The sequence below is a fragment of the Ranitomeya imitator genome, chromosome 7, assembly GCF_032444005.1.
Source record: "Ranitomeya imitator isolate aRanImi1 chromosome 7, aRanImi1.pri, whole genome shotgun sequence".
Lineage (NCBI taxonomy): Eukaryota > Metazoa > Chordata > Amphibia > Anura > Dendrobatidae > Ranitomeya > Ranitomeya imitator.
In genome coordinates, this window is record NC_091288.1 from 211,275,949 (window position 1) to 211,303,242 (window position 27,294).

At 47.5% G+C, this 27,294-nt stretch overlaps 2 protein-coding genes across 3 annotated transcripts; one reads left to right on the forward strand and one right to left on the reverse strand.

The window, feature by feature from the left end:
* On the reverse strand, positions 1–16,094 carry NT5M (5',3'-nucleotidase, mitochondrial). Of its 2 annotated transcripts, none has more exons than XM_069734701.1 (6): positions 15,958–16,094; positions 7,131–7,628; positions 6,908–7,008; positions 6,064–6,124; positions 2,947–3,061; positions 1–2,577 (listed from the first exon to the last, which is right to left on the reverse strand). In XM_069734701.1, the coding sequence occupies exons 2-6, from the start codon at positions 7,446–7,448 to the stop codon at positions 2,432–2,434; spliced, it is 741 nt and encodes a 246-aa protein (XP_069590802.1). In that variant the 5' UTR covers positions 7,449–7,628; positions 15,958–16,094; the 3' UTR covers positions 1–2,431. The 2 variants fall into 2 exon arrangements, with proteins under 2 accessions (XP_069590802.1, XP_069590801.1); XM_069734700.1 differs by lacking the exon at positions 15,958–16,094 and adding an exon at positions 8,058–8,150 and having other exon boundaries at positions 1,195–2,577.
* On the forward strand, positions 16,025–27,148 carry COPS3 (COP9 signalosome subunit 3). Its single transcript, XM_069734699.1, has 12 exons — positions 16,025–16,205; positions 20,835–20,964; positions 21,430–21,542; positions 21,627–21,676; positions 22,138–22,230; positions 22,386–22,565; positions 22,691–22,831; positions 22,940–23,113; positions 23,544–23,630; positions 23,928–24,041; positions 25,157–25,237; positions 26,813–27,148. The coding sequence occupies exons 1-12, from the start codon at positions 16,151–16,153 to the stop codon at positions 26,864–26,866; spliced, it is 1,272 nt and encodes a 423-aa protein (XP_069590800.1). The 5' UTR covers positions 16,025–16,150; the 3' UTR covers positions 26,867–27,148.
* The last annotated feature ends 146 nt before the right edge of the window (positions 27,149–27,294 follow it).

The following is a 27,294-nucleotide window of genomic DNA, read 5'->3' on the forward strand; positions in this document are numbered from 1 at the left end:
TGAGCACCAAATAATATATATTTTACAGTACAGCGGTTTGTCACAGATATTCTTTTTACAGTGCAGATATGATATATTATTTCTTATAATGACATTTTTATATTACTCCATCTTTATAGAATAACACAGAGAACGATCCTATGAGGCTACAGAGAATGGAGGGGGCTCCGGTCGCAGTGAGCCAGGACCCTTCAGAACACAGTGTAAATGTGATGCTGCCATACATACAGAATCCTACAGATAATACCGCGTCCCGTTCACCCGTCGTTACGTCACAGTTCTTCATTTTGTAGATAAAGTAAAAAATAACAAACATCTTGCGCCTTATCCCGATTCACCCCAATGTGCCGCCCCTAGTGTCCCAAAAGGAAGCTGAGATATGAGGAGCTGTTTGTACACAGTAATCCCTGCAAATAACTCCTGACATCTCAGCTTCCAGGACTTAAAGGGAAAGTGTCATCAGAAAATGATCAATTGTTTAAAGAAGATCTGTCACTTGCCATCAATATATAATTTATTTTTGCCTGGTGTAAATGCCGCTGTTCTCCTAAATCCGGTGATGTTTTTCTTTTTTTCCTGCGCCTTTCCGTTCCTGAGATATGGCCTCTTCTTCCCTGCATATATAACGCTACTATCGTTAGCCAAGTGGGCGTGGTCATCAAGTCTTCTGTGGGGGTGTTTTTGAAGACCACACCCCATTGCCTAACAAGACTAGATTTATATCCAGAGAAAAGGGGACGATATCTCAGGAACGGAGAGGCTCAGGAAGAAAATAAACACATCACTGGATTCAGGAGAACAGCGGCATTTACACCAGGTAAGAAAATAATATATTTATGGCAAGTGACGGGACATTTGTAAATCGGGTTTTTACATTATATATAAATATATATATATTTTTTTACAATTTTCATATTACTGATATTTAAAAAAAAATGTACCATTTTTATATAAATAGTAATACGGGAAAATTGGGAAAAAAATGTAACTTGATTTAGACAATCAGTAATTTTCCTACTGACACCTTCCCTTTAAGTAAAGTTTAATCATGACACTGTTTCCAATATACAATGTGGGACATAAACAGCACTCTATACCGCTATTATATACATATATAATTTTTGTATTTTCTTTATGTTAATTTTTTTTTAATGAGGGTAAAGTGATAATGACCCTCTAAAGAAAAAAATACAATCCACCATAAAAACTAAATCAAGTAAAAGGTTTCTTGAGAATTAGTGTTATTGACCCCCATAGACAATAAATAAGCCCATATATTAGCATATTTACCCTGTGTCAGGCTCCGCCCCATCGGACTCTGTACTGGCATAGCACACCGTACTGGCATAGCACACCGTACTGGCATAGCACACTGTACTGGCATAGCACACTGTACTGGCATAGCACACCGAACTGGTATAGCACACTATACTGGCATAGCACACCGTACTGGTATAGCACACTGTACTGGCATAGCACACCGTACTGGTATAGCACACTATACTGGCATAGCACACCGTACTGGTATAGCACACCGTACTGGCATAGCACACTGTACTGGCATAGCACAGTGTACTGGCATAGCACACTGCACTGGCATAGCACACCGTACTGGCATAGCACACTATACTGGCATAGCACACTGTACTGGCATAGCACACTATACTGGCATAGTACACTGTACTGGCATAGCACACTGTACTGGCATAGCACACTGTACTGGCATAGCACACTATACTGGCATAGTACACTGTACTGGCATAGCACACTGTACTGGCATAGCACAGTGTGATCAGATGTACCCAGAAAATTCCTTGACGATGTCTGGCTCTACCCCAAAACTGGCAACAGTAATAAAAAAAAAGCATAAATAAATGTTTCAGTGGTTTAAAATTAAATATAATAAAATGCCATCCTGCCCCTTTAACGGTATGGCAAGACTAAAAGTGGTGAAAGGGGCTTTCCAGTGGACAGTAAAGCCGCGTGTTTCCTATACAAGTTATTCAGATGGACATATCTGAAGGAGCGTTGCGCTAACATGTCTCGTCTCTAAAAGTAGATTGCCCCTTTAAGGCGGAGTGCTGCTTATGTCCCACCCTTTTTTCTGGGTCACCTGGAGGCAGCCATTTTTACTTCTATTACCTGAAGTGTCCCAGAGACGTGAGCAGCATCCAATGACTTGCTGAGGTGCCTGTGGCTGGAGCGCAGCACGGCGGTCAGCATTGCGTGCAGCACCAGACATAACGGTAGCGATCGCTTGCTGCGCCGCCGTGCGTTTCCGTTTGTGCGAATGTATGGTGTAACCGCGTGCGCTAGTAAAATCTGAACCAATCAGAGACCTCCAGCACTTTTCAAAAGGGGGAGGAGCATGGGAGGATTGCTCGGATTTGATTACTTAGGTCTGATCTGCAGGTTTCCTCGCATTTATTGATTAGCTGCACTGTCGCTTGCTGTCCAGTAACCCTTTCCAATCATCTCTCCAGGACTGAAGCCTCCGGTTCGGTGATGTCACTAATAAATGGCGGTTGTGGCAGGCGGTGAACAGGATGTGTTCCCAGCTGGGGTTTGGTTCCGCCCCTGCAGAGCAAAAAAAAAAGGAAAATTGTTCTATCACCGTGTGCTGTTTTCTTCTGATGTCAGCCACTGCTGCTCTTAGTTTGCAGCCATTTTTATTAACTCTGGAGCTTTCCTTTAGCCACGCAGTCACCCAGGCTTGAATGAAAAACACAGACCCTACCCTCTCTGAAATGCTACATGTCTGCCGTTCTAATGAAAGACATGTAATGGCTGCGTCCTGCAGATCCGAGTCGAGTACGGGACCCCTCTACGATGTCCATAATCCCAGAAAAGGGGCCGTGTTCACAAGAAAATCCCTTTAACACAATTCTATTGTTTCATGTTCTCTACCTGTAAGACCCCCCAATAATAATCAGTGGTGAAGGTTACCCATAATATCAGGCCTGTCATCGATCAGCAGATCAGCAGAAACCACGGTCTTGTCCCTGGTCAGAATAATCTGCTCCAAAAACTCATGTCCAAAGTGTTTCTCCACCCAAGCGTACTGTGCGAGAGAGAAAGTACAACAGCATGTCTCCATATGGCAGTATTATAGTAGTTATATTCTTGTACATAGGAGCAGTATTATAGTAGTTATATTCTTGTACATAGGAGCAGTATTATAGTAGTTATATTCTTGTACATAGGGGCAGTATTATAGTAGTTATATTCTTGTACATAGGGAGCAGTATTATAGTAGTTATATTCTTGTACATAGGGGCAGTATTATAGTAGTTATATTCTTGTACATAGGGGCAGTGTTATAGTAGTTATATTCTTGTACATAGGGACAGTATTATAGTAGTTATATTCTAGTACATATGAGGCAGTATTATAGTAGTTATATTCTTGTACATGGGAGCAGTATTATAGTAGTTATATTCTTGTACATAGGGGCAGTATTATAGTAGTTATATTCTTGTACATAGGAGCAGTATTATAGTAGTTATATTCTTGTACATAGGGGCAGTATTATAGTAGTTATATTCTTGTACATAGGGACAGTATTATAGTAGTTATATTCTTGTACATAGTGGCAGTATTATAGTAGTTATATTCCTGTACATAGGGGCAGTATTATAGTAGTTATATTCTTGTACATAGGGGCAGTATTATAGTAGTTATGTTCTTGTACATAGGGGCAGTATTATAGTAGTTATATTCTTGTACATAGGGGCAGTATTATAGAAGTTATATTCTTGTACATAGGAGCAGTATTATAGTAGATATATTCTTGTACATAGGGGCAGTATTATAGTAGTTATATTCTTGTACATAGGGGCAGTATTATAGTAGTTATATGCTTGTACATAGGGGCTGTATTATAGTAGTTATATTCCTGTACATAGGGGCAGTATTATAGTAGTTATATTCTTGTACATAGGGGAAGTATTATAGTAGTTATATTCTTATACATAGGGGCAGTATTATAGTAGTTATATTCTTGTACATAGGGGCAGTATTATAGAAGTTATATTCTTGTACATAGAGGGCAGTATTATAGTAGTTATATGCTTGTACATAGGGGCAGTATTATAGTAGTTATATGCTTGTACATAGGGGCTGTATTATAGTAGTTATATTCTTGTACATAGGGGCAGTAGTATAGTAGTTATATTCTTGTACATAGGGGAAGTATTATAGTAGTTATATTCTTATACATAGGGGCAGTATTATAGTAGTTATATTCTTGTACATAGGAGCAGTATTATAGTAGTTATATTCTTGTACATAGAGGGCAGTATTATAGTAGTTATATTCTTGTACATAGGAGCAGTATTATAGTCGTTATATTCTTGTACATAGGGGAAGTATTATAGTAGTTATATTCTTATACATAGGGGCAGTATTATAGTAGTTATATTCTTGTACATAGGGGCAGTATTATAGAAGTTATATTCTTGTACATAGGAGCAGTATTGTAGTAGTTATATTCTTGTACATAGGGGCAGTATTATAGTAGTTATATTCTTGTACATAGGGGCAGTATTATAGCAGTTAAATTCTTGTACATAGGAGCAGTATTATAGTAGTTATATTCTTGTACATAGGAGCAGTATTATAGTAGTTATATTCTTGTACATAGGAGCAGTATTATAGTATTTATAATCTTGTACATAGGAGCAGTATTATAGCAGTTATATTCTTGTACATAGGGGCAGCATTATAGTAGTTATATTCTTGTACATAGGGGCAGTATTATAGTAGTTATATTCTTGTACATAGGAGCAGTATTATAGTAGTTATATTCTTGTGCATAGGAGCAGTATTATAGTATTTATATTCTTGTACTTAGGGCATTATTATAGTAGTTATATTCTTGTACATAGTGGCTGTATTATAGTAGTTATATTCTTGTACATAAGAGCAGTATTATAGTAGTTATATTCTTGTACATAGGAGCAGTATTATAGTATTTATATTCTTGTACATAGGAGCAGTATTATAGTAGTTATATTCTTGTACATAGGGGCTGTATTATAGTAGTTATATTATAGTACATAGGGGCTGTATTATAGTAGTTATATTCTTGTACATAGGGGCAGTATTATAGCAGTTAAATTCTTGTACATAGGAGCAGTATTATAGTAGTTATATTCTTGTACATAAGAGCAGTATTATAGTAGTGACCTTTCATTCACCCCCCACATCCGATCACTGGCTCGCTCTTCTTACCTGCATCTCAAAAACATTTCTAGAATTCGCCCTTTTCTTACTTTCGACTCTGCAAAAACTCTTACTGTTTCACTTATTCATTCTCGTCTGGACTATTGTAACTCTCTACTAATCGGCCTCCCTCTTACCAAACTTTCCCCGCTCCAATCTGTCCTGAATGCTGCTGCCAGGATCATATTCCTCACCAACCGTTACACCGATGCCTCTACCCTGTGCCAGTCATTACACTGGCTACCCATCCACTCCAGAATCCAGTACAAAACTACTACCCTCATCCACAAAGCACTCCATGGCTCAGCACCACCCTACATCTCCTATCTGGTCTCAGTCTACCACCCTACCCGTGCCCTCCGCTCCGCTAATGACCTCAGGTTAGCATCCCCAATAATCAGAACCTCCCACTCCCGTCTCCAAGACTTTACACGTGCTGCGCCGATTCTTTGGAATGCACTACCTAGGTTAATGCGATTAATCCCCAATCCCCACAGTTTTAAGCGTGCCCTAAAAACTCATTTGTTCAGTTTGTTGTATTCTTGTATATAGGAGCAGTATTATAGTAGTTATATTCTTGTACATAGGAGCAGTATTATAGTAGTTATATTCTTGTACATAGGAGCAGTATTATAGTAGTTATAGTCTTGTACATAGGGGCAGTATTATAGTAGTTATATTCTTGTACATTTCATCACTTGTATATTTCATTAATTTGATATTGTGACCAATATTGTGGATTATGGTGGTATATAAGACCCTGTGACTGATCATGAGATGCATATAACGGTCCCCTCTAATACACCACATAACAAGTGTAAAGCTTGTATCCTCCGATACCTTCTCATACGGACAGAACTGGAATCGCTTTATGGGACTGGTGCAGATGAAGACATCAGTGCTGGAAGGAAACAAACCCACAGTTACTACATCATGTCTGTACGGTGTTAGGTATGTACATGCATTGTCCGTTCTTCAGACATTAACTCTTTTGTTTTGTTTACAGCTCGTTGCCTTGGAGACTGACCAGGCGACCATTCTCTCTGGGCGCAGCAGGTGCGGAGCGACAAGTCCCTGCAGGCCCTATGAATTAGCTGACGGGTGACATTACACACAGATCGGCATTTTGCGGCTTATTCTTACACACTCGGTCAGATTCCATGTTTCTGGGTGTGAACTGGTGAAACATTAGATTTCATCGACGCCAAACTCGCCTTCACTCAACGCTCGTTTTCATACTTTTTTTCCTTGCAGGCGGGTCCATCATCCACGTTGAGTAATCTGTGGCCGCAGCACCGGAGCCCCGAGGACCCCCTTTTACCGGACGGCATCTGCAGTTCTTCTGATTAGCTGGTCTGGCGCCAGGAGTGACATCACGCCAAGCCGGCTAATCAGAAGAAGGGTCACGGACGCCGTCAGCTCTCCCGCTCATCTGCCACTGATTACTGACGTGGTCATTGGACCGGGTGGTGCAAATAGTTTTGCCATAACTCTAGCGACAACCAATTCCTGCTCTTAAAGGGTCTTCAGACTCTGGAACGTCTGATCGACCCGATTAGGTAAAACTTTATTTCGGCAGCCATATTGCTCGCTGGTAACTGGAGCAGTGGTGTCACCCAGCTTTCCTGCATACTGATGGTTTCCCACAGATGCATTGGCGAAGACTCAGCAATTAAACACTCACTTGGGTAAGTTGGACATTTCTTTGAAGGCCTCCACGGCGCCGTCAATCGGATCCAGATCCAAGAAGAAATTCTTTGCTTCCCAGATACTTATAGCTTTCTCCTGGAGAAAAAGAAATAAACTGGGGAATAAAAAAAATATGCAAAAAAAATATCGAAACACGGCCCTCTTTCTGAAAAACTGGTGGAAAATATCCAAAAACTGGGAGCTCCCCCGTAACTTACACTCAGTCCAGGCTTCAGATTCTCGTACTGCTCCGATACCCAGAATCCTCTACGGTTATTCAGATCAATGTAAGGCTCCTTGGGGTACTGAGCTCTGTACTTCTTCAAGAAGCCGCCCTCGAAGTCCGCCAGCACTCCATCCATGTCCACCAGCACCCTAAGACGCCTGGCAGAACTTACAGAGGAAGAACAGGACCTGCAGCTGTGGAGCCCTGCGGCGAGAGCTCCGCCCCCGAGGAGCAGCCTGGGCAGGGACATGGCGCAGGGAGAACTAGTTGTGCATTGTACGGGGTCCGCCGACACGGCGCTTGTATTCATGGAGTATCAGATCCGCGCCTGTGTAGGAGGGTGAGATGTGAGGAGGCTCTCCGGGGATCCCTAACTATACGCATGTGTGATATCGCCCCAGCCGGGGTCACCACTCGGGTCCCTTGTGGAGATCCTCCTCCTCCTCTTCTTCTTCTTGGTGCCGAGTCTCGTTGATTCAGCTGCAGCAGTCTGTAGGGAAATCACAGATCATACATGTCACTTGTAGTGCGAGCCATCGTGAATGCAACAGCAATGTCACTGCAGGGTGTGAGCGGCGGAGCGGAGCCGGCATCAAGGCGAGCGCAGCAATGTCCTGAGCATGCAGAAATGTCTGCTGCATCATGTTATGTAATGCTCACAGTCACCGCCTGCACCGGCCCCCCCCCCCCCCCGACCTCTACATGCATAACCCCCCACCAGCCCCCCTACACACACACACAAGGGGGGGCTCTGAAACACTACCTGCACCGCCCCCCCCCCCCCCCACCTCTACATGCATAACACGGACCCCCCCACAAGCCCCCTACACACACAAGGGGGGGCTCTGAATCACTACCTGCACCGGCCCCCCCCCCACTCTGGATCTCTGCATGCACTGCCCCCCTCCGACCTACATACCCAGGGTGGGCACCGCACTGCACAGACTTCTGATGCCACAGACTCTCATCCTTCCTGCCAGTTCCCGTCCAGCTGCCCTGTAAGAGCCGGCGGCCTCCTCTATTTAAAGAGACAGGAGCCTTCTGCTTGTGTTTCTGCTCTGCATAGCAACTCTCCAGGGGAGGGAATGTGGCGACATATTAACTCCTGCAAGTCTGTATTGTATCCAGACAGCAAGAGGATAGATAGATAGATAGATAGATAGATAGATAGATAGATAGATAGATAGATAGATAGATAATAGATATATATAGATAGATAATCGATAGATAGATAATAGATAGATGATACATAATAAAGATAGATAGTTTCATTTATAATAAGTGCCGCTCTTGAAAAATTGTACTAAAAATTATACAATGGTGAACATTACTGATCCCTCAATGTCAGGAATAAGAGGATATGGATCAACTGTGTATATTTCCTCAATAGGATCTGTGTCCTGTAGGTAGGGGGCACTTTTCTCTACAGGATCCTCCATGTGTCCTGTAGGTAGGAGGCACTTTCTGTAGGATCCTCCACCATGTGTCCTGTAGGTAGGGGGCACTTCCCTCTATAGGATCCTCCACCATGCGTCCTGTAGGTAGGGGGCACTTTCTATAGGATCCTCCACCATGCGTCCTGTAGGTAGGGGGCACTTTCTGTAGGATCCTCCACCATGTGTCCTGTAGGTAGGGGGCACTTCCCTCTATAGGATCCTCCACCATGCGTCCTGTAGGTAGGGGGCACTTTCTATAGGATCCTCCACCATGCGTCCTGTAGGTAGGGGGCACTTTCTATAGGATCCTCCACCATGCGTCCTGTAGGTAGGGGGCACTTTCTATAGGATCCTCCACCATGTGTCCTGTAGGTAGGAGGCACTTCCCTCTATAGGATCCTCCACCATGCGTCCTGTAGGTAGGGGGCACTTTCTATAGGATCCTCCACAATGTGTCCTGTAGGTAGGGGGCACTTTCCTCTACAGGATCCTCCACCATGTGGCCTGTAGGCAGGAGGCACTTTCTATAGGATCCTCCACCATGCGTCCAGTAGGTAGGGGGCACTTTCTATAGGATCCTCCACCATGTGTCCTGTAGGCAGGAGGCACTTTCTATAGGATCCTCCACCATGCGTCCAGTAGGTAGGGGGCACTTTCTATAGGATCCTCCACCATGTGTCCTGTAGGTAGGGGGCACTTTCCTCTACAGGATCCTCCACCATGCGTCCTGTAGGTAGGGGGCACTATTCTCTATAGCAGGGCTCCCCAACCTGTAGCTCGGGAGCCACATGTGGCTCACGGCCCCATAAATCGTGGCTCACGACTGTCTGCCAGCTTGATGCATTAGGTCCAAGTCTATCAAACAGGTATGAAGACCACATCTCAAAATGGTGAATTCTGTGAGTAGCCCTGCACAGAATTGCAGATCTGGATGCACATTTACTGGTCTTGGGGGTTTAGGGATGTTTTAGGTATGGTACGCTGGAGGTTTGTACTACCTGTTAGAGGAGGTGCTCAAAGCTGGATGTGACAGTGTGTTGGGAGGATACTGAATGGGGGTATTGTGGGAACCCCTGGATCTCAGTATACTGCTCTGGAGTGATTTCTGTGGAAAAGCTTTGGTTATCATCATACCTGTAATGGGGGCTTTGCTTGACACTACTTTGAAGGGGGTGGGAGCTGGATGTGGCTCGCGACCCTCTCTCTAAGCTGAATGTGGCTCTGAAGGTCAGAAAGGTTGGGGACCACTGCTCTATAGGATCCTCCACCATGTGTCCTGTAGGTAGGAGGCACTATTCTCTATAGGATCCTCCATGTGTCCTGTAGGCAGGAGGCACTATTCTCTATAGGATCCTCCACCATGTGTCCTGTAGGTAGGAGGCACTATTCTCTATAGGATCCTCCATGTGTCCTGTAGGCAGGAGGCACTATTCTCTATAGGATCCTCCACCATGTGTCCTGTAGGTAGGGGGCACTTTCTATAGGATCATCCACCATGTGTCCTGTAGGTAGGAGGCACTTTCCTCTACAGGATCCTCCACCATGCGTCCTGTAGGTAGGAGGCACTATGTATTGTGTATATTTCCTCAATAGGATCTGTGTCCTGTAGGCAGGAGGCACAATTCTCTATAGGATCCTCCACCATGTGTCCTGTAGGTAGGAGGCACTATTCTCTATAGGATCCTCCATGTGTCCTGTAGGCAGGAGGCACTATTCTCTATAGGATCCTCCACCATGTGTCCTGTAGGTAGGGGGCACTTTCTATAGGATCATCCACCATGTGTCCTGTAGGTAGGAGGCACTTTCCTCTACAGGATCCTCCATCATGCGTCCTGTAGGTAGGAGGCACTATGTATTGTGTATATTTCCTCAATAGGATCTGTGTCCTGTAGGTAGGGGGCACTATTCTCTATAGGATCCTCCACCATGCGTCCTGTGGGTAGGGGGTACTATTCTCTATAGGATCTTCCACCATGCGTCCTGTAGGTAGGAGGCACTATTCTCTATAGGATCCTCCACCATGTGTCCTGTAGGTAGGGGGCACTATTCTCTATAGGATCCTCCACCATGCGTCCTGTAGGTAGGGGGCACTATTCTCTATAGGATCCTCCACCATGTGTCCTGTAGGTAGGAGGCACTTTTCTCTACAGGATCCTCCACCATGTGTCCTGTAGGCAGGGGGCACTTTCTATAGGATCCTCCACCATGTGTCCTGTAGGCAGGAGGCACTATTCTCTATAGGATCCTCCACCATGCGTCCTGTAGGTAGGAGGCACTTTCCTCTACAGGATCCTCCACCATGCATCCTGTAGGTAGGGGGCACTTTCTATAGGATCCTCCACCATGTGTTCTGTAGGTAGGGGGCACTATTCTCTATAGGATCCTCCACCATGTGTCCTGTAGGTAGGAGGCCCTTTTCTCTATAGGATCCCCCACCATGTGTCCTGTAGGTAGGAGGCCCTTTTCTCTTTAGGATCATCCACCATGCGTCCTGTAGGTAGGAGGCACTTTTCTCTTTAGGATCCTCCACCATGCGTCCTGTAGGTAGGGGGCACTATTCTCTATAGGATCCTCCACCATGTGTCCTGTAGGTAGGGGGCACTATTCTCTATAGGATCCTCCACCATGTGTCCTGTAGGTAGGGGGCACTATTCTCTATAGGATCCTCCACCATGCGTCCTGTAGGTAGGGGGCACTATGCTCTATAGGATCCTCCACCATGTGTCCTGTAGGTAGGGGGCACTATTCTCTATAGGATCCTCCACCATGCGTCCTGTAGGTAGGGGGCACTATTCTCTATAGGATCCTCCACCATGTGTCCTGTAGGTAGGAGGCACTTTTCTCTACAGGATCCTCCACCATGCGTCCTTTAGGTAGGGGGCACTTTCTATAGGATCCTCCACCATGTGTTCTGTAGGTAGGAGGCACTTTCCTCTACAAGATCCTCCACCATGCGTCCTGTAGGTAGGGGGCACTTTCCATAGGATCCTCCACCATGTGTTCTGTAGGTAGGAGGCACTTTCCTCTACAAGATCCTCCACCATGCGTCCTGTAGGTAGGGGGCACTTTCCATAGGATCCTCCACCATGTGTTCTGTAGGTAGGAGGCACTTTCCTCTACAAGATCCTCCACCATGCGTCCTGTAGGTAGGGGGCACTTTCCATAGGATCCTCCACCATGTGTCCTGTAGGAAGGGGGCACTATTCTCTATAGGATCCTCCACCATGTGTCCTGTAGCTAGGAGGCACTATTCTCTATAGGATCCTCCACCATGTGTCCTGTAGGCAGGAGGCACTATTCTCTATAGGATCCTCCACCATGTGTCCTGTAGGTAGGAGGCACTATTCTCTATAGGATCCTCCACCATGTGTCCTGTAGGTAGGGGGCACTTTCTATAGGATCCTCCACCATGTGTCCTGTAGGCAGGAGGCACTATTCTCTATAGGATCCTCCACCATGCGTCCTGTAGGTAGGAGGCACTTTCCTCTACAGGATCCTCCACCATGCATCCTGTAGGTAGGGGACACTTTCTATAGGATCCTCCACCATGTGTCCTGTAGGTAGGGGGCACTATTCTCTATAGGATCCTCCACCATGTGTCCTGTAGGTAGGAGGCACTTTTCTCTATAGGATCCTCCACCATGTGTCCTATATGTAGGAGGCACTTTTCTCTATAGGATCCTCCACCATGTAGGTAGGAGGCACTATTCTCTTTAGGATCCTCCACCATGCATCCTGTAGGTAGGGGGCACTTTCTATAGGATCCTCCACCATGTGTCCTGTAGGTAGGAGGCACTTTCCGCTACAGGATCCTCCACCATGCATCCTGTAGGTAGGGGGCACTTTCTATAGGATCCTCCACCATGTGTCCTGTAGGTATGGGGCACTATTCTCTATAGGATCCTCCACCATGTTTCCTGTAGGTAGGAGGCACTTTTCTCCATAGGATCCTCCACCATGTGTCCTGTAGGTAGGAGGCACTTTCCTCTACAGGATCCTCCACCATGCATCCTGTAGGTAGGGGGCACTTTCTATAGGATCCTCCACCATGTGTTCTGTAGGTAGGGGACACTATTCTCTATAGGATCCTCCACCATGTTTCCTGTAGGTAGGGGGCACTTTCTATAGGATCCTCCACCATGCGTCCTGTAGGTAGGGGGCACTAGTCTCTATAGGATCCTCCACCATGCATCCTGTAGGTAGGGGGCACTTTCTATAGGATCCTCCACCATGTGTCCTGTAGGTAGGGGGCACTATTCTCTATAGGATCCTCCACCATGCATCCTGTAGGTAGGGGGCACTTTCTATAGGATCCTCCACCATGTGTTCTGTAGGTAGGGGGCACTATTCTCTATAGGATCCTCCACCATGCATCCTGTAGGTAGGGGGCACTTTCTATAGGATCCTCCACCATGTGTTCTGTAGGTAGGGGGCACTATTCTCTATAGGATCCTCCACCATGTTTCCTGTAGGTAGGAGGCACTTTTCTCCATAGGATCCTCCACCATGCGTCCTGTAGGTAGGGGGCACTTTCTTCTATAGGATCCTCCACCAAGTGCCCTGTAGGTAGGGGGCACTTTCCTCTACAGGATCCTCCACCAAGTGCCCTGTAGGTAGGAGGCACTTTCCTCTATAGGATCCTCCATGTGTCCTGTAGATAGGGGGCACTTTTCATAGGTGCATCTGCCATGTGTCCTGATGGTGGGGGAACAGTTTTCTCTATAGCATGCTCCACCACGTGTCCCATCGGTAGGGGGCAATTTCTCTATAGGCTTTAGTACATTGTATGCATTTCCACAGAGGGCTAGTTTGATTACATCTCTCCACAGAACATTTTCTCAGAAGGACTTAGGTTTATTTATGTAACTTTTTGGCAAAGTTCAGTCTCTTTTTTATGTCTTTGTTTAACCAGTGATTTCTTCTTTGACCCTCACCTATAAAGCCCTGTTTTCTTAGTGCTGGATGACACAGATATTTCCAGCTCAACCTGAAGTTTTTTGGATGCTGTACTTGGTATCTTTTCCACTGATAGACTAACCTGGTGAGGTGGATTCCCGATGCCGCAAGTCAGGGTGGACACACGTACCCAGGGTGTCCAACTGTGCATTAAGAGGCCTAGGGAGATCTCTGTGAGACAACTTTTGAAACTTAACGTGGCGCAGCCCAGATGAGACATTTGTATAACACCCACATTTCAAACCAACTTTTGTAGAGTTCTCTCACAGTTTTCCCATCAGCTCCTGTCAGGCTCTTAACTGTTCTATGTAGAGCAACATTTTTTGTAACATTTGGAAATGTTGGAGCTGCAATGTCAAGGTCTTTGGATTCTTGTACTCTTTAGACTGCTTGTGCTTGGTGATAATAGAATTTAGACTGCTTGTGCTTGGTGATAATAGAATTTAGACTGCTTGTGCTTGGTGATAATAGCATTTGGGCTGCTTGTGCTTATAAATAATAGAATTTCTGGTCTGCGCAGAAAGCTCTTTCGTTTTTGCCATTATGAACAAGGAACCAAAATAAAACTGGCTTCTCCAAGGGTTTCACTTAACATTTTATATCAAATGTTATCTTACATGGTGTTGAATATTTAGGGGTGCCAGAAATGTTGACCACTAGCTTCTTAGTGACTGGCAATACATGCTTGATTATGACCACCTCATCTCATCTCCCAGATGTTCAAGAATCTCTGATCCCGGCTGTTCAGAAATCTCTGATCCTGGCTGTTGAGAAATCTCTGATCCCGGCTGTTGAGAAATCTCTGATCCCGGCTGTTCAGAAATCCATGATCCCGGCTGTTCAGGAACCTTTGATCTTTGCTGTTCAGGAATCTCTGATCCCGGCTGTTCAGGAATCTCTGATCCCGGCTGTTCAGGAATCTCTGATCCCGGCTGTTCAGGAATCTCTGATCCCGGCTGTTCAGGAATCTCTGATCCCGGCTGTTCAGGAATCTCTGATCCCGGCTGTTCAGGAATCTCTGATCCCGGCTGTTCAGGAATCTCTGATCCCGGCTGTTCAGGAATCTCTGATCCCGGCTGTTCAGGAATCTCTGATCCCGGCTGTTCAGGAATCTCTGATCCCGGCTGTTCAGGAATCTCTGATCCCGGCTGTTCAGGAATCTCTGATCCCGGCTGTTCAGGAATCTCTGATCCCGGCTGTTCAGGAATCTCTGATCCCGGCTGTTCAGGAATCTCTGATCCCGGCTGTTCAGGAAACCCTGATCCCGGCTGTTCAGGAATCCCTGATCCCGGCTGTTCAGAAATCTCTGATCCCGGCTGTTCAGAAATCTCTGATCCCGGCTGTTCAGGAATCTCTGATCCCGGCTGTTCAGGAATCTCTGATCCCGGCTGTTTAACTCCTCTAACACCATGATCATTAGCAATCACTGCACCTGAGTGATTTATAGAGAGCGGATCTAGATTATGGGGTGCCAAATAGGGTGATGAATTTCTGGCACCTGTGTATATGGATCTACTACAATTGGTGTTTAACACTTGGAAAAATAAGTGTAAAGTGAAGAAGGAAAAAAAAAGGTTTAAAAATATAAAAAAAAACCCTCAAATCACCCCCTTACTCCCATATAAAAAATATATTGTTAATAAAAACACTCATATTCATAACCCGACAGATCCGTAAAGGTTCGATCTGTGAAAATATTACATTATATCAACCCATTTGTAATTAAAAAAAAAAGTAAATATCACAAATGATGTTTTTCGGTCACCGATTCTCCCTCAAACAAAAGGAAAAAAATTGATGAAAACATCAAATATTCCCCCGATATGGTACCGACGAAACTGTCAGCAAAAATAACGTATCTGGCTCCATCGATGGGAAAATAAAAGCGTCCGGATCTCATCCGTTTTCTTTCCAGGTGAAGTCACCGGTGACTCGACAACTCGTCCAACAGGGAAAAAAAAAACAAGTTATAGAATAGGGAAAAAAAATAACATATACCTGAAAGTGCAAAAACTCGGTACGACGGTGGAAAAATAAAAGTCGCAGCGACTGAAACGTGAATGAAAAATAGGAAAATACTAAAAACGATTGTTCACTGCGAGGAGGCGCTCACTGATGGAGACTCAGTTGGCTCATTCTGCAGCCAGCGACACCCAGAGGCCACAGAAGGTGCAACATTATTACTGCTAATAACAAACATGACTTCTAGCATCAATTTCTCTACCTATAACGTCCCTACAGGTGGACCACCCCTTTAAGGTGACATAAAGAGTGAAGAACGCCATTAAACGTGAAGGAAGTGACGGTTTGTGAAACCTTGCGCCCCCTGCGGTGATATTAGCCCTCCCAGTGTCATGGCATGCTGGGAATTGTAGTCCCCAGCAGTCAGTGCAGCTCAGCGCCGTCACTCGGCTCTCACTCACTAACCTGCCGCTGTCTGTTATCGCGAGAGTTCCGTCAGTGACGTCACGCCGTCCTCGCGAGACGCAGCTGGGCGCGTGCTCCCGGGAGCCTCGCGAGATTTCGGCGCGGTGAGTGAGCTCGGCCTGCGCTCCTGCTCTCTCGTCTCCCCCGGCACCGGCTCTCCTCCGCGGAGGGAGGCGGGAGACTTCCCCGCACTATGGCGTCCGCTCTGGAGCAGTTCGTTAACAGCGTCAGGCAGCTGTCTTCTCAAGGTGAGGAGGCCGGGGAGGTGTCTGCGGGTGAGGCGCAGGCCGGAGGGAGAATGTGAGAAACCGAAAACAAGGGCAGAGGAAAGTGTAGTCACTAGTATCAACCAATCAGATTAGCGCTCTCATTGTTAGACGTGAGAGAGGAGCAAGAGTGTGCTCCCGTAGCATCCAATCAGATCAGTGCTTTCATTCTCAGGAGATTGAAAACTAAAAGCTGATTGGTTGCTTTACGCAGCTCGACCTGTAGTAACCAATCAATTCTCATGAGACTTAACAGCTGGTTGCTATGAATGAATACAGTTATTCATGCCCATAGCAACCAATCAGCGTCTTCCTGGTATTCCTAGAATAAAAGCATTGAACTGATTGGTCGCTGTGAGTGAATACGCCTCTTGCTTCCCACAGCAGCTAATCAGATCAGCGTTTAAATAGAAGAATAAGAGCTTAAAGCTGATTGGCCCTTTCACAGTAGATTTGCTGCCAGTGAATAAGAACACAGATGATTCCATCTAGAGGCTCAATACCTGTCGAGAGCTAAGGGCAATGCCGTGACTCTGCTGAGCAGTGACTCATGCTGAGGGTTTGTTACAATTGCATCCAGGCTGTACAATCTTCTGTTACCTTCAAGGGGATGTTCGGAGCTTTAATATTGATGTACTATCCATAGGATAAGTCATTAGTACTGGATCAGTGGGGGTGATGCACAGTTCCGCTTATCTCTCACATACACAGGCGGCTGTCAGGTGATGCACAGTTCCCCCTCTCCCTCATACACAGGCGGCTGTCAGGTGATGCACAGTTCCCCCTCTCTCCCTCATGCACAGGCGGCTGTCAGGTGATGCACAGTTCCCCCTCTCTCCCTCATACACAGGCGGCTGTCAGGTGATGCACAGTTCCCCCTCTCTCCCTCATACACAGGCGGCTGTCAGGTGATGCACAGTTCCCCCTCTCTCCCTCATACACAGGCGGCTGTCAGGTGATGCACAGTTCCCCCTCTCTCCCTCATGCACAGGCGGCTGTCAGGTGATGCACAGTTCCCCCTCTCTCATACACAGGCGGCTGTCAGGTGATGCACAGTTCCCCCTCTCTCCCTCATACACAGGTGGCTGTCAGGTGATGCACAGTTCCCCCTCTCTCATACACAGGCGGCTGTCAGGTGATGCACAGTTCCCCCTCTCTCATACACAGGCGGCTGTCGGGTGATGCACAGTTCCCCCTCTCTCATACACAGGCGGCTGTCAGGTGATGCACAGTTCCCCCTCTCTCCTTCATACACAGGCGGCTGTCAGGTGATGCACAGTTCCCCCCCCTCTCCCTCATACACAGGCGGCTGTCAGGTGATGCACAGTTCCCCCTCTCTCCCTCATACACAGGCGGCTGTCAGGTGATGCACAGTTCCCCCTCTCTCCCTCATACACAGGTGGCTGTCAGGTGATGCACAGTTCCCCCTCTCTCATACACTGACGGCTGTCGGGTGATGCACAGTTCCCCCTCTCTCCTTCATACACAGGCGGCTGTCGGGTGATGCACAGTTCCCCCTCTCTCCCTCATACACAGGCGGCTGTCAGGTGATGCACAGTTCCCCTCTCTCCCTCATACACAGGCGGCTGTCAGGTGATGCACAGTTCCCCCTCTCTCCCTCATACACAGGCGGCTGTCAGGTGATGCACAGTTCCCCCTCTCTCCCTCATACACAGGCGGCTGTCAGGTGATGCACAGTTCCCCCTCTCTCCCTCATACACAGGCGGCTGTCAGGTGATGCACAGTTACCCCTCATACACAGGCGGCTGTCAGGTGATGCACAGTCCCCCCCCCTCTCCCTCATACACAGGCGGCTGTCAGGTGATGCACAGTTCCCCCTCTCTCCCTCATACACAGGCGGCTGTCGGGTGATGCACAGTTCCCCGTGTTTCCCTCATACACAGGCGGCTGTCAGGTGATGCACAGTTCCCCGTGTCTCCCTCATACACAGGCGGCTGTCGGGTGATGCACAGTTCCCCCTCTCTCATACACTGACGGCTGTCGGGTGATGCACAGTTCCCCCTCTCTCATACACTGACGGCTGTCGGGTGATGCACAGTTCCCCCTCTCTCCTTCATACACAGGCGGCTGTCGGGTGATGCACAGTTCCCCCTCTCCCTCATACACAGGCGGCTGTCGGGTGATGCACAGTTCACCCTCTCCCTCATACACAAGCGGCTGTCAGGTGATGCACAGTTACCCCTCTCTCCCTCATACACAGGCGGCTGTCAGGTGATGCACAGTTCCCCTCTCTCCCTCATACACAAGCGGCTGTCAGGTGATGCACAGTTCCCCCTCTCTCCCTCATACACAGGCGGCTGTCAGGTGATGCACAGTTCCCCCTCTCTCCCTCATACACAGGCGGCTGTCAGGTGATGCACAGTTCCCCCTCTCTCCCTCATACACAGGCGGCTGTCAGGTGATGCACAGTTCCCCCTCTCTCCCTCATACACAGGCGGCTGTCAAGTGATGCACAGTTCCCCCTCTCTTACACTGACGGCTGTCGGGTTATGCACAGTTCCCCTTCTCTCCTTCATACACAGGCGGCTGTCAGGTGATGCACAGTTCCCCCTCTCTCTTTCATACACAGGCGGCTGTCAGGTGATGCACAGTTCCCCCTCTCTCCTTCATACACAGGCGGCTGTCAGGTGATGCACAGGTCCCCCCCTCTCCTTCATACACAGGCGGCTGTCAGGTGATGCACAGTTCCCCCTCTCTCCCTCATACACAGGCGGCTGTCAGGTGATGCACAGTTCCCCCTCTCTCTCATACCCAGGCGGCTGTCAGGTGATGCACAGTTCCCCCCCCCCCTCTCCCTCATACACAGGCGGCTGTCAGGTGATGCACAGTTCCCCCTCTCTCTCATACCCAGGCGGCTGTCAGGTGATGCACAGTTCCCCCTCCCTCATACCCAGGCGGCTGTCAGGTGATGCACAGTTCCCCCTCTCTCATACACAGGCGGCTGTCAGGTGATGCACAGTTCCCCCTCTCTCCCTCATACACAGGCGGCTGTCGGGTGATGCACAGTTCCCCGTGTTTCCCTCATACACAGGCGGCTGTCAGGTGATGCACAGTTCCCCGTGTCTCCCTCATACCCAGGCGGCTGTCAGGTGATGCACAGTTCCCCCTCTCTCCCTCATACCCAGGCGGCTGTCGGGTGATGCACAGTTCCCCGTGTTTCCCTCATACACAGGCGGCTGTCAGGTGATGCACAGTTCCCCCTCTCTCCCTCATACACAGGCGGCTGTCAGGTGATGCACAGTTCCCCCTCTCTCATACCCAGGCGGCTGTCAGGTGATGCACAGTTCCCCCTCATACACAGGCGGCTGTCAGGTGATGCACAGTTCCCCCTCTCTCCCTCATACACAGGCGGCTGTCAGGTGATGCACAGTTCCCCCTCATACACAGGCGGCTGTCAGGTGATGCACAGTTCCCCCTCTCTCCCTCATACACAGGCGGCTGTCGGGTGATGCACAGTTCCCCCTCTCTCTCATACACAGGCGGCTGTCGGGTGATGCACAGTTCCCCCTCTCCCTCATACACAGGCGGCTGTCAGGTGATGCACAGTTCCCCCTCTCTCTCTCATACACAGGCGGCTGTCAGGTGATGCACAGTTCCCCCTCTCTCTCATACACAGGCGGCTGTCAGGTGATGCACAGTTCCCCGTGTCTCCCTCATACCCAGGCGGCTGTCAGGTGATGCACAGTTCCCCCCCTCTCCTTCATACACAGGCGGCTGTCAGGTGATGCACAGTTCCCCCTCTCTCCCTCATACACAGGCGGCTGTCAGGTGATGCACAGTTCCCCCTCTCTCCCTCATACACAGGCGGCTGTCAGGTGATGCACAGTTCCCCCTCTCTCCCTCATACACAGGCGGCTGTCAGGTGATGCACAGTTCCCCCTCTCTCTCATACCCAGGCGGCTGTCAGGTGATGCACAGTTCCCCCTCATACACAGGCGGCTGTCAGGTGATGCACAGTTCCCCCTCTCTCATACCCAGGCGGCTGTCAGGTGATGCACAGTTCCCCCTCATACACAGGCGGCTGTCAGGTGATGCACAGTTCCCCGTGTCTCCCTCATACCCAGGCGGCTGTCGGGTGATGCACAGTTCCCCCTCTCTCTCATACACAGGCGGCTGTCAGGTGATGCACAGTTCCCCCTCTCTCTCATACACAGGCGGCTGTCAGGTGATGCACAGTTCCCCGTGTCTCCCTCATACCCAGGCGGCTGTCAGGTGATGCACAGTTCCCCCTCATACACAGGCGGCTGTCGGGTGATGCACAGTTCCCCCTCTCTCTCATACACAGGCGGCTGTCGGGTGATGCACAGTTCCCCCTCTCCCTCATACACAGGCGGCTGTCAGGTGATGCACAGTTCCCCCTCATACACAGGCGGCTGTCGGGTGATGCACAGTTCCCCCTCTCTCTCATACACAGGCGGCTGTCGGGTGATGCACAGTTCCCCCTCTCCCTCATACACAGGCGGCTGTCAGGTGATGCACAGTTCTCCGTGTCTCCCTCATACACAGGCGGCTGTCAGGTGATGCACAGTTCCCCCTTTCTAACACAGTTTATTGTACATGTTAGATGTTATCTTCTGTTCTGTATTTCAGGACAAATGACTCAGCTGTGTGAGCTCATCAATAAGAGCGGCGAGCTGCTGGCGAAGAATCTCTCCCACCTAGACACAGTGCTGGGGGCCCTTGATGTCCAGGAGCATTCTTTGGGGGTCCTTGCTGTTCTGTGAGTATAGGTTTTAATTTTTTGGAAATGATGAGCTGCGATTGCCTTGTATTTCTATTGGCAGCTGCTTCTCCTTGTGGTGCTGTCATAGGGAGACCTGCAGGTCAGGCAAATTTCTCTATGCCACGAGGGATAGGACTGGCTCTCTAGTGCCCCCTGCAGGTGGCTGGATTTTTGTTTCAACGTTAGAGGTTGCTCCATTTAAAGCATCCACTGAGTGGGAAGATGATGATGATGATAGATATGATTGTTGCAGATTTGGATGCCTCGACCCCCACTAAGTATGTGGCTCCCAAAGTCTCCTATGTGAATGCAGCGGTACTGAGCATGTGCGACCAGTGCTCCAGTGATCACACATGTGCACTACCGCTTTATTCACCCTCACTGTGAACATTTTTCAGGCTCTTGACAATGTCCGTGGCTTTTCTTGCTGCTCTGACGGCGCCGCTGATCTCTCTTCCGCAGGTTCGTGAAGTTTTCCATGCCCAGTATTCCTGATTTTGAGACCTTGTTTTCCCAAGTCCAGCTCTTCATCAGCACCTGTAATGGGGAGCACATTAGATACGCCACAGACACATGTGAGTATCATTCTGTACTGGCGAGGGCCGGACCCCAGGATGCGGCAGACCCTGATTCTCCATTTTTTTTATTCTTCTTTACAGTCGCTGGTCTTTGCCATCAGTTAACAAATGCACTTGTGGAAAGAAAGCAGGTGAGTGTCTGGATACATTGCAGCAAACCCTCCGCTGTAAGAATCTTGGGGTCTGGGCTTAGTAGTCACTGACTGCAAGCAGAGGTCATTACAAAATGTCAATTGATTCGTGGGTGTGATCCTGAGAATGAAGAGGCCACGGTGCAGGAAAGACAGCAGAGCAACCATTCATTTTCAGGATCGGTGGTGATCCCCGAGGTCAGATCCCTACTGATCCTATCAGTTCTAGCACGAACTGGTAAGATTGGACAAGCCCTTTAATGGGTCCCCATAACTCTGTTGCCCCCTTTCAAATCTGCCACCCCCCCATGTATTATATTATTACTTTTATATGATGCCTTTACGTACGTGGATTCAGCTCCAGAAATAAAGATAGATCTCCTTGCAAGGAGAGATTACTATTAGATTGCTATTCATGCCGGGTTGCATTGACTCGTTTTTGTCCTTCTCGCACCTTCCAGCCTTTACGAGGGATCTGCGTTCTCAGACAAGCCATAGACAAGATGCAAATGAATACAAATCAGCTGACCTCAATTCACGCAGATCTCTGCCAGGTAATTACGCATCGGACTCAAACACAGAAGCAAGCAGAGCTGCAGTGTAAAGCATGTGGGAGGTAGATTCAGACTACCTCTGACTCCAGGAGATATGTGGCCTTGTTTTTTCGGGCATGTTCTGTGCACTGACCGCATTTCTCCTCTTCTCACAGCTCTGCTTATTAGCGAAATGTTTTAAGCCGGCGCTGGCTTACTTAGACGTAGACATGATGGACATATGTAAAGAGAACGGCGCGTACGACGCCAGACCCTTCCTGTGCTACTATTACTACGGGGGAATGATCTACACCGGCCTAAAGAACTTTGAGAGGGCACTTTACTTCTATGAACAGGTAGGGAAGACACGTGGGGGGCGACGGTGTAACAATGGGGGGGATTCACAATCTGTGCCCGTCTCGTCCGCGGGATGTACCTCTGCACATGGCTAACTTGTGGCTTTGCTCTTCTCACTTCGCAGGCGATCACGACGCCGGCCATGGCCGTCAGTCACATCATGTTGGAATCCTATAAGAAGTATATCCTAGTTTCCTTGATTCTCCTAGGAAAAGTCCAACAGCTGCCTAAATATACCTCACAGATCGTCGGGAGATTTATCAAGGTGGCCGGCTGCATTACACACTGCACTGTTTGCCTTATGACGTCCGGATCATTTGCTGCTTTCGCCATCTTTGATTTTTTTTTTATACGTTTTTTTTTTTTTTTGCAGCCTCTTAGCAATGCGTACCACGAGCTGGCCCAAGTCTACGCAACCAACAACCCGTCCGAGCTGAGGAACCTGGTGAACAAACACGGCGAGACCTTTACCAGGGACAATAACATGGGGCTGGTGAAACAATGTCTGTCCTCTCTGTACAAAAAGAATATACAGAGGCTTACCAAAGTAAGTGGGGGGACACGGAGGGGCCGCCGCTGGTGACCGCACATCTGGTACGTCCTTTGTCTTTATAGATAAACATGGAGGCCGTTGTAAGTTGTGGTAAGGGTGTGTTCACACTTGGCGATTTTCCTGACACCACTGCACCAAAACCAAAGTGTGAACATGCCCTAATGCTACGCTTTTTTTTTTCTGTGCACCTAACTACTGCTTTCCTCCAGTCCAGCACTACGTTGTGGTATTACAATCCAGCCACACTCACTTGCTACATTGCAATACCACAAATGACCAAACTTCAATAGTGGCGCCATTTCTAGATGAAAGCATCCACGTTCTCTTATACGGCGTACGATTGTATTACATGTGTAGGATTTACCAGACCTTTGCTGTAATCTATGGCTCGTTTGTAAAGCTGCTGTTGCCATCTTTCTTCCAGACCTTCCTTACGCTTTCATTACAAGACATGGCCAGCCGAGTTCAATTATCCGGTGCTCAAGAGGCTGAAAAATATGTTCTGTACATGGTAAGAAATTCCCAGAACATGACGTCCGCTGTCAGATCACCAACTAATGTAGAAGTCTCCCAGACCGCTGATAAATACTACTTAAACTGATGGAAGTGACCGTCTAGGATCACGATAGAGTAAGCGGACCGACCCTCCTATAGGGCGAGATGGGCAGCGGCGGCTTCCACCGTGTGCGGGGATTTAAATATGGCCGTCACATATCCAATTCGGCAGATGAAGAATCCCATTAATGCATCTTTCTGATTATTCAGAGTCTCTTTTTTTAATCTTTTCTTTTATCCCATCCACTTCCAGATAGAAGATGGGGAAATTTTTGCAAGTATTAATCAGAAGGACGGCATGGTGTGTTTTCACGATAATCCCGAGAAATACAACAATCCTGCTATGCTTCACAATATTGATCAGGAGGTAAATAGCGGGGTGTCTTCTACTTTATTGGTGAGGAGTGGGAGAGTTTGGCTGAATATATACAGGTGAACATTTCTACAGACCCCCATACACCAGACGGAGAGCAGAAAGGCGTCCTCTTGGCGTGTCCTCATTTATTACACTACTAGATGGTGGCCTGATTCTAACGCATCGGGTATTCTAGAATATGCATGTCCACCTAGAATATGCATGTCCACGTAGTATATTGCCCAGCCCACGTAGTATTTTGCCCAGCCCACGTAGTATATTGCCCAGCCCACGTGGTATATTGCCCAGCCCACGGGGTATATTGCCCAGCCCACGGGGTATATTGCCCAGCCCACGGGGTATATTGCCCAGCCCACGGGGTATATTGCCCAGCCCACGGGGTATATTGCCCAGCCCACGGGGTATATTGCCCAGCCCACGGGGTATATTGCCCAGCCCACGGGGTATATTGCCCAGCCCACGGGGTATACAGAACAGAGCCACTGAGTATACAGACTTAAAATAAACATATACTCACCCTCCGTTGAAGTCCTGGCCCTGCGTGCGGTGCACCCGGCAGCTTCCGGTCCCAGGGTTGGTATGGGCGCAGGACCTTTGATGACGTTGCGGTCACATGACCGTGACGTCATGGCAGGTCCTTCTCGCATACCATCCTTGCCACCGGAACCTGCCGCTTGCATGGAGCGGTTACCGGAGCGTCGCGAGGAGCGGGAAAGGCGCCGGAATGTGAGTATATGATGATTTTTTATTTTTTTTTTTTATTTTTAACATTAGATCTTTTTACTATTGAGGCTGCGTTTTGCCATGACCAGTCAGCGACTTGGATTCCATGACAGACAGATGCCGCGACCAATGAATATCCGTGACAGAAAGAAAGACAGACAGAAGGACAGAAAGACGGAAGTGACCCTTAGACAATTATATAGTCGATATAGGAAAGTGCTGCAGACCACAGCAGGCACCTATGGGCAACGGATGCTACTGTATAGCATCCATCCCAGGCCTCTGATGGAAGAATTTGACTTTGTAGTACATGGCTACGACTTGTCACTAGTGTGTTCCCACTTTTCTCTAATATATTCGGTTGTGTGTTGTGACCCCTCCAGATGCTGCGCTGTATAGACCTTGACGATCGATTAAAAGCAATGGATCAAGAAATCACAGTGAATCCACAGTTTGTTCAGAAGGTAATAATCGGTGGAGAAACTACAACTCCTAGCATGGCCTGACACATTGTATAGTAGTAGTATCAGTAACCTTTCACAGAATGACCGTACAGGAGGAGGCTTAAAGGGGAAGTCTAGGACTTGTATATTGATGACATAGCCTTAAGAACGGTCATCAATATCAGATGGGGGTGATCAGTTTGCAGCTCTTGCGGCGGCCAGAAGTAAGCCGAGTACAGAGCCGGGACGAAGTGTATTGTCCATTCTCGGATATTGATGCTCTGATCCTGGTAGTATATGTGTTCTGCAGAGCGGAGAACGGACATTACACAGCGGACTGAGCTCCGTACACTGCGTACATCTTCTCACAGGAAAGAATAACGGGCACCAAAAAAAGATACCTGTGTAATGTAGGCAGAAACTAGGAGGCTACAACTAACTGTACAAAAGAAGGTTAGTCAGCTAAGCAAAGAAGCTTGAAAAATAATAAAAAATGGCTTTAGTGGAGGAAAGGAGAGCTAAACAAATAAAAACACAACGTGACAACAGGCAGAGAAAAGATCTGGTTGTCCAAAGAGAACTATATCCAGACATATTGTTTTATATATACGGTAAATAAATACCTCGCCAATCAGGAGTACAATGGATGTTCAATATGAAAGTAGCCCAGGGTACTAAATCCTATAGAAATAGCAAAGAAAAAATAATAATAAATAACGAGTCACTGATACAGATAGAGACTGAATTATAACTCGAAATGCTGAATGCAGTGATTTCTAAAATAATGAGGATAAATCACACAAAATACTGAATACAAAGAGTAACAATATAATGGTATGATCACCAATCAGGTATGAAAGGTAATGCACAAGGAAAATAGCGAATGACGACAAATAACGCCACATAAAGGGCAAAGGAGCAGATAACATATAATGGCTGCATGAATAAAATGCCACTAACAACATGACCACGTGAATACAGCAGAGACGGATGTCAGGAGGACAATGTATATGTAGATCCTAATGGAGAATAGGACTCGTCCTAGAGAGGCACCAACCTAATGGGCAATGATCAAGAGTGACCAGGAGACATCAATTCACATAATGGAGCCTTAATCAAGCGCGCGTCGCTACCAGACGTAGTGAAATGTCAAGCAGGTCGGGTTATACAGTAAGTGCACGTATAAGGAATTCACTAAACGCCAACATGTGCGCGCATACAGCGGTCGCCGGGGAAAATATATATTTATAGGTCATGCGAGGATAAAGATGAAAACAAAAAAGGGGTTGAAAATAAATATTGAAAAATAAAAAAAAGCTATAAACAATAAAAAGCGTTAAAAAAAAAAATTAACAATCATGGATATAAAAACCCCACATAACATTATTATTTTATTTAGCAATCATGTTCTTCAATAAAGCCATTTTTTTTCATACTTGGGTACACACACAGTTTTTTCAGGACTTGGGTCATCAGTACCAGATTTCCGGGGGTCTGACAGCCGAGTCAGTGGTCCGAGGGTTTGTTACAATGTGCTGACAGCTGCCATATACAGAATTGCGCTCCTGTGCTGACCCGACCTCTTGTTGTTTGCAGAGCATGGGCTCTCAAGACGACGACTCAGGGAACAAGCCATCGAGCTATTCTTGAAGGGACGAGGGGACAATCCTGCACCCCCCAACTCCAGAATGTGGAGCGTCAGCAATGCAAAACCTTTTTTTTTTTTTTTTTTTCCAAGTTGGACTGCAAAACAAAGTCTTCGATAAACTGGGAGAGCGGCCACCACCTTTTATGCCTGGACATTTAACTGAAAAAAAAAAAAGGAAAACCAATATTTATGATAAAAAAAATACTTCTTCTCTCAGTCCTGTATGCGTTGAGTTCTATTCTGAGGAGCGGAGACCACCTATAATAAAGTCTGTTGTGAATTTGTCTCTGGAGCGTCATTTACTCCTGAGAGCGTCAGGAAAACGTGCAACATTTGCACCGAAGTGACGTCCTGCCCATTGGGGGCACCTGGACCTGTGCTGTCGCTGCGTCACTATAGATACATTCGTCTGAGGTTCTTTATCTTAAAG

Coding starts and splice junctions, on each gene's coding strand:
- NT5M (XM_069734701.1), bottom strand. CDS start 7,448: ATGAATACAAGCGCCGTGTCGGCGGACCCCGTACAATGCACAACTAGT. Junction 6,125..6,907: donor GAAATGTCCAACTTACCCAA/GTGAGTGTTTAA, acceptor GTTTCCTTCCAG/CACTGATGTCTTCATCTGCA. Junction 2,578..2,946: donor TGACAGGCCTGATATTATGG/GTAACCTTCACC, acceptor TTTGCTCTGCAG/GGGCGGAACCAAACCCCAGC.
- COPS3 (XM_069734699.1), top strand. CDS start 16,151: ATGGCGTCCGCTCTGGAGCAGTTCGTTAACAGCGTCAGGCAGCTGTCT. Junction 22,832..22,939: donor TCGTCGGGAGATTTATCAAG/GTGGCCGGCTGC, acceptor TTTTTTTTGCAG/CCTCTTAGCAATGCGTACCA. Junction 23,631..23,927: donor AAAAATATGTTCTGTACATG/GTAAGAAATTCC, acceptor ATCCACTTCCAG/ATAGAAGATGGGGAAATTTT.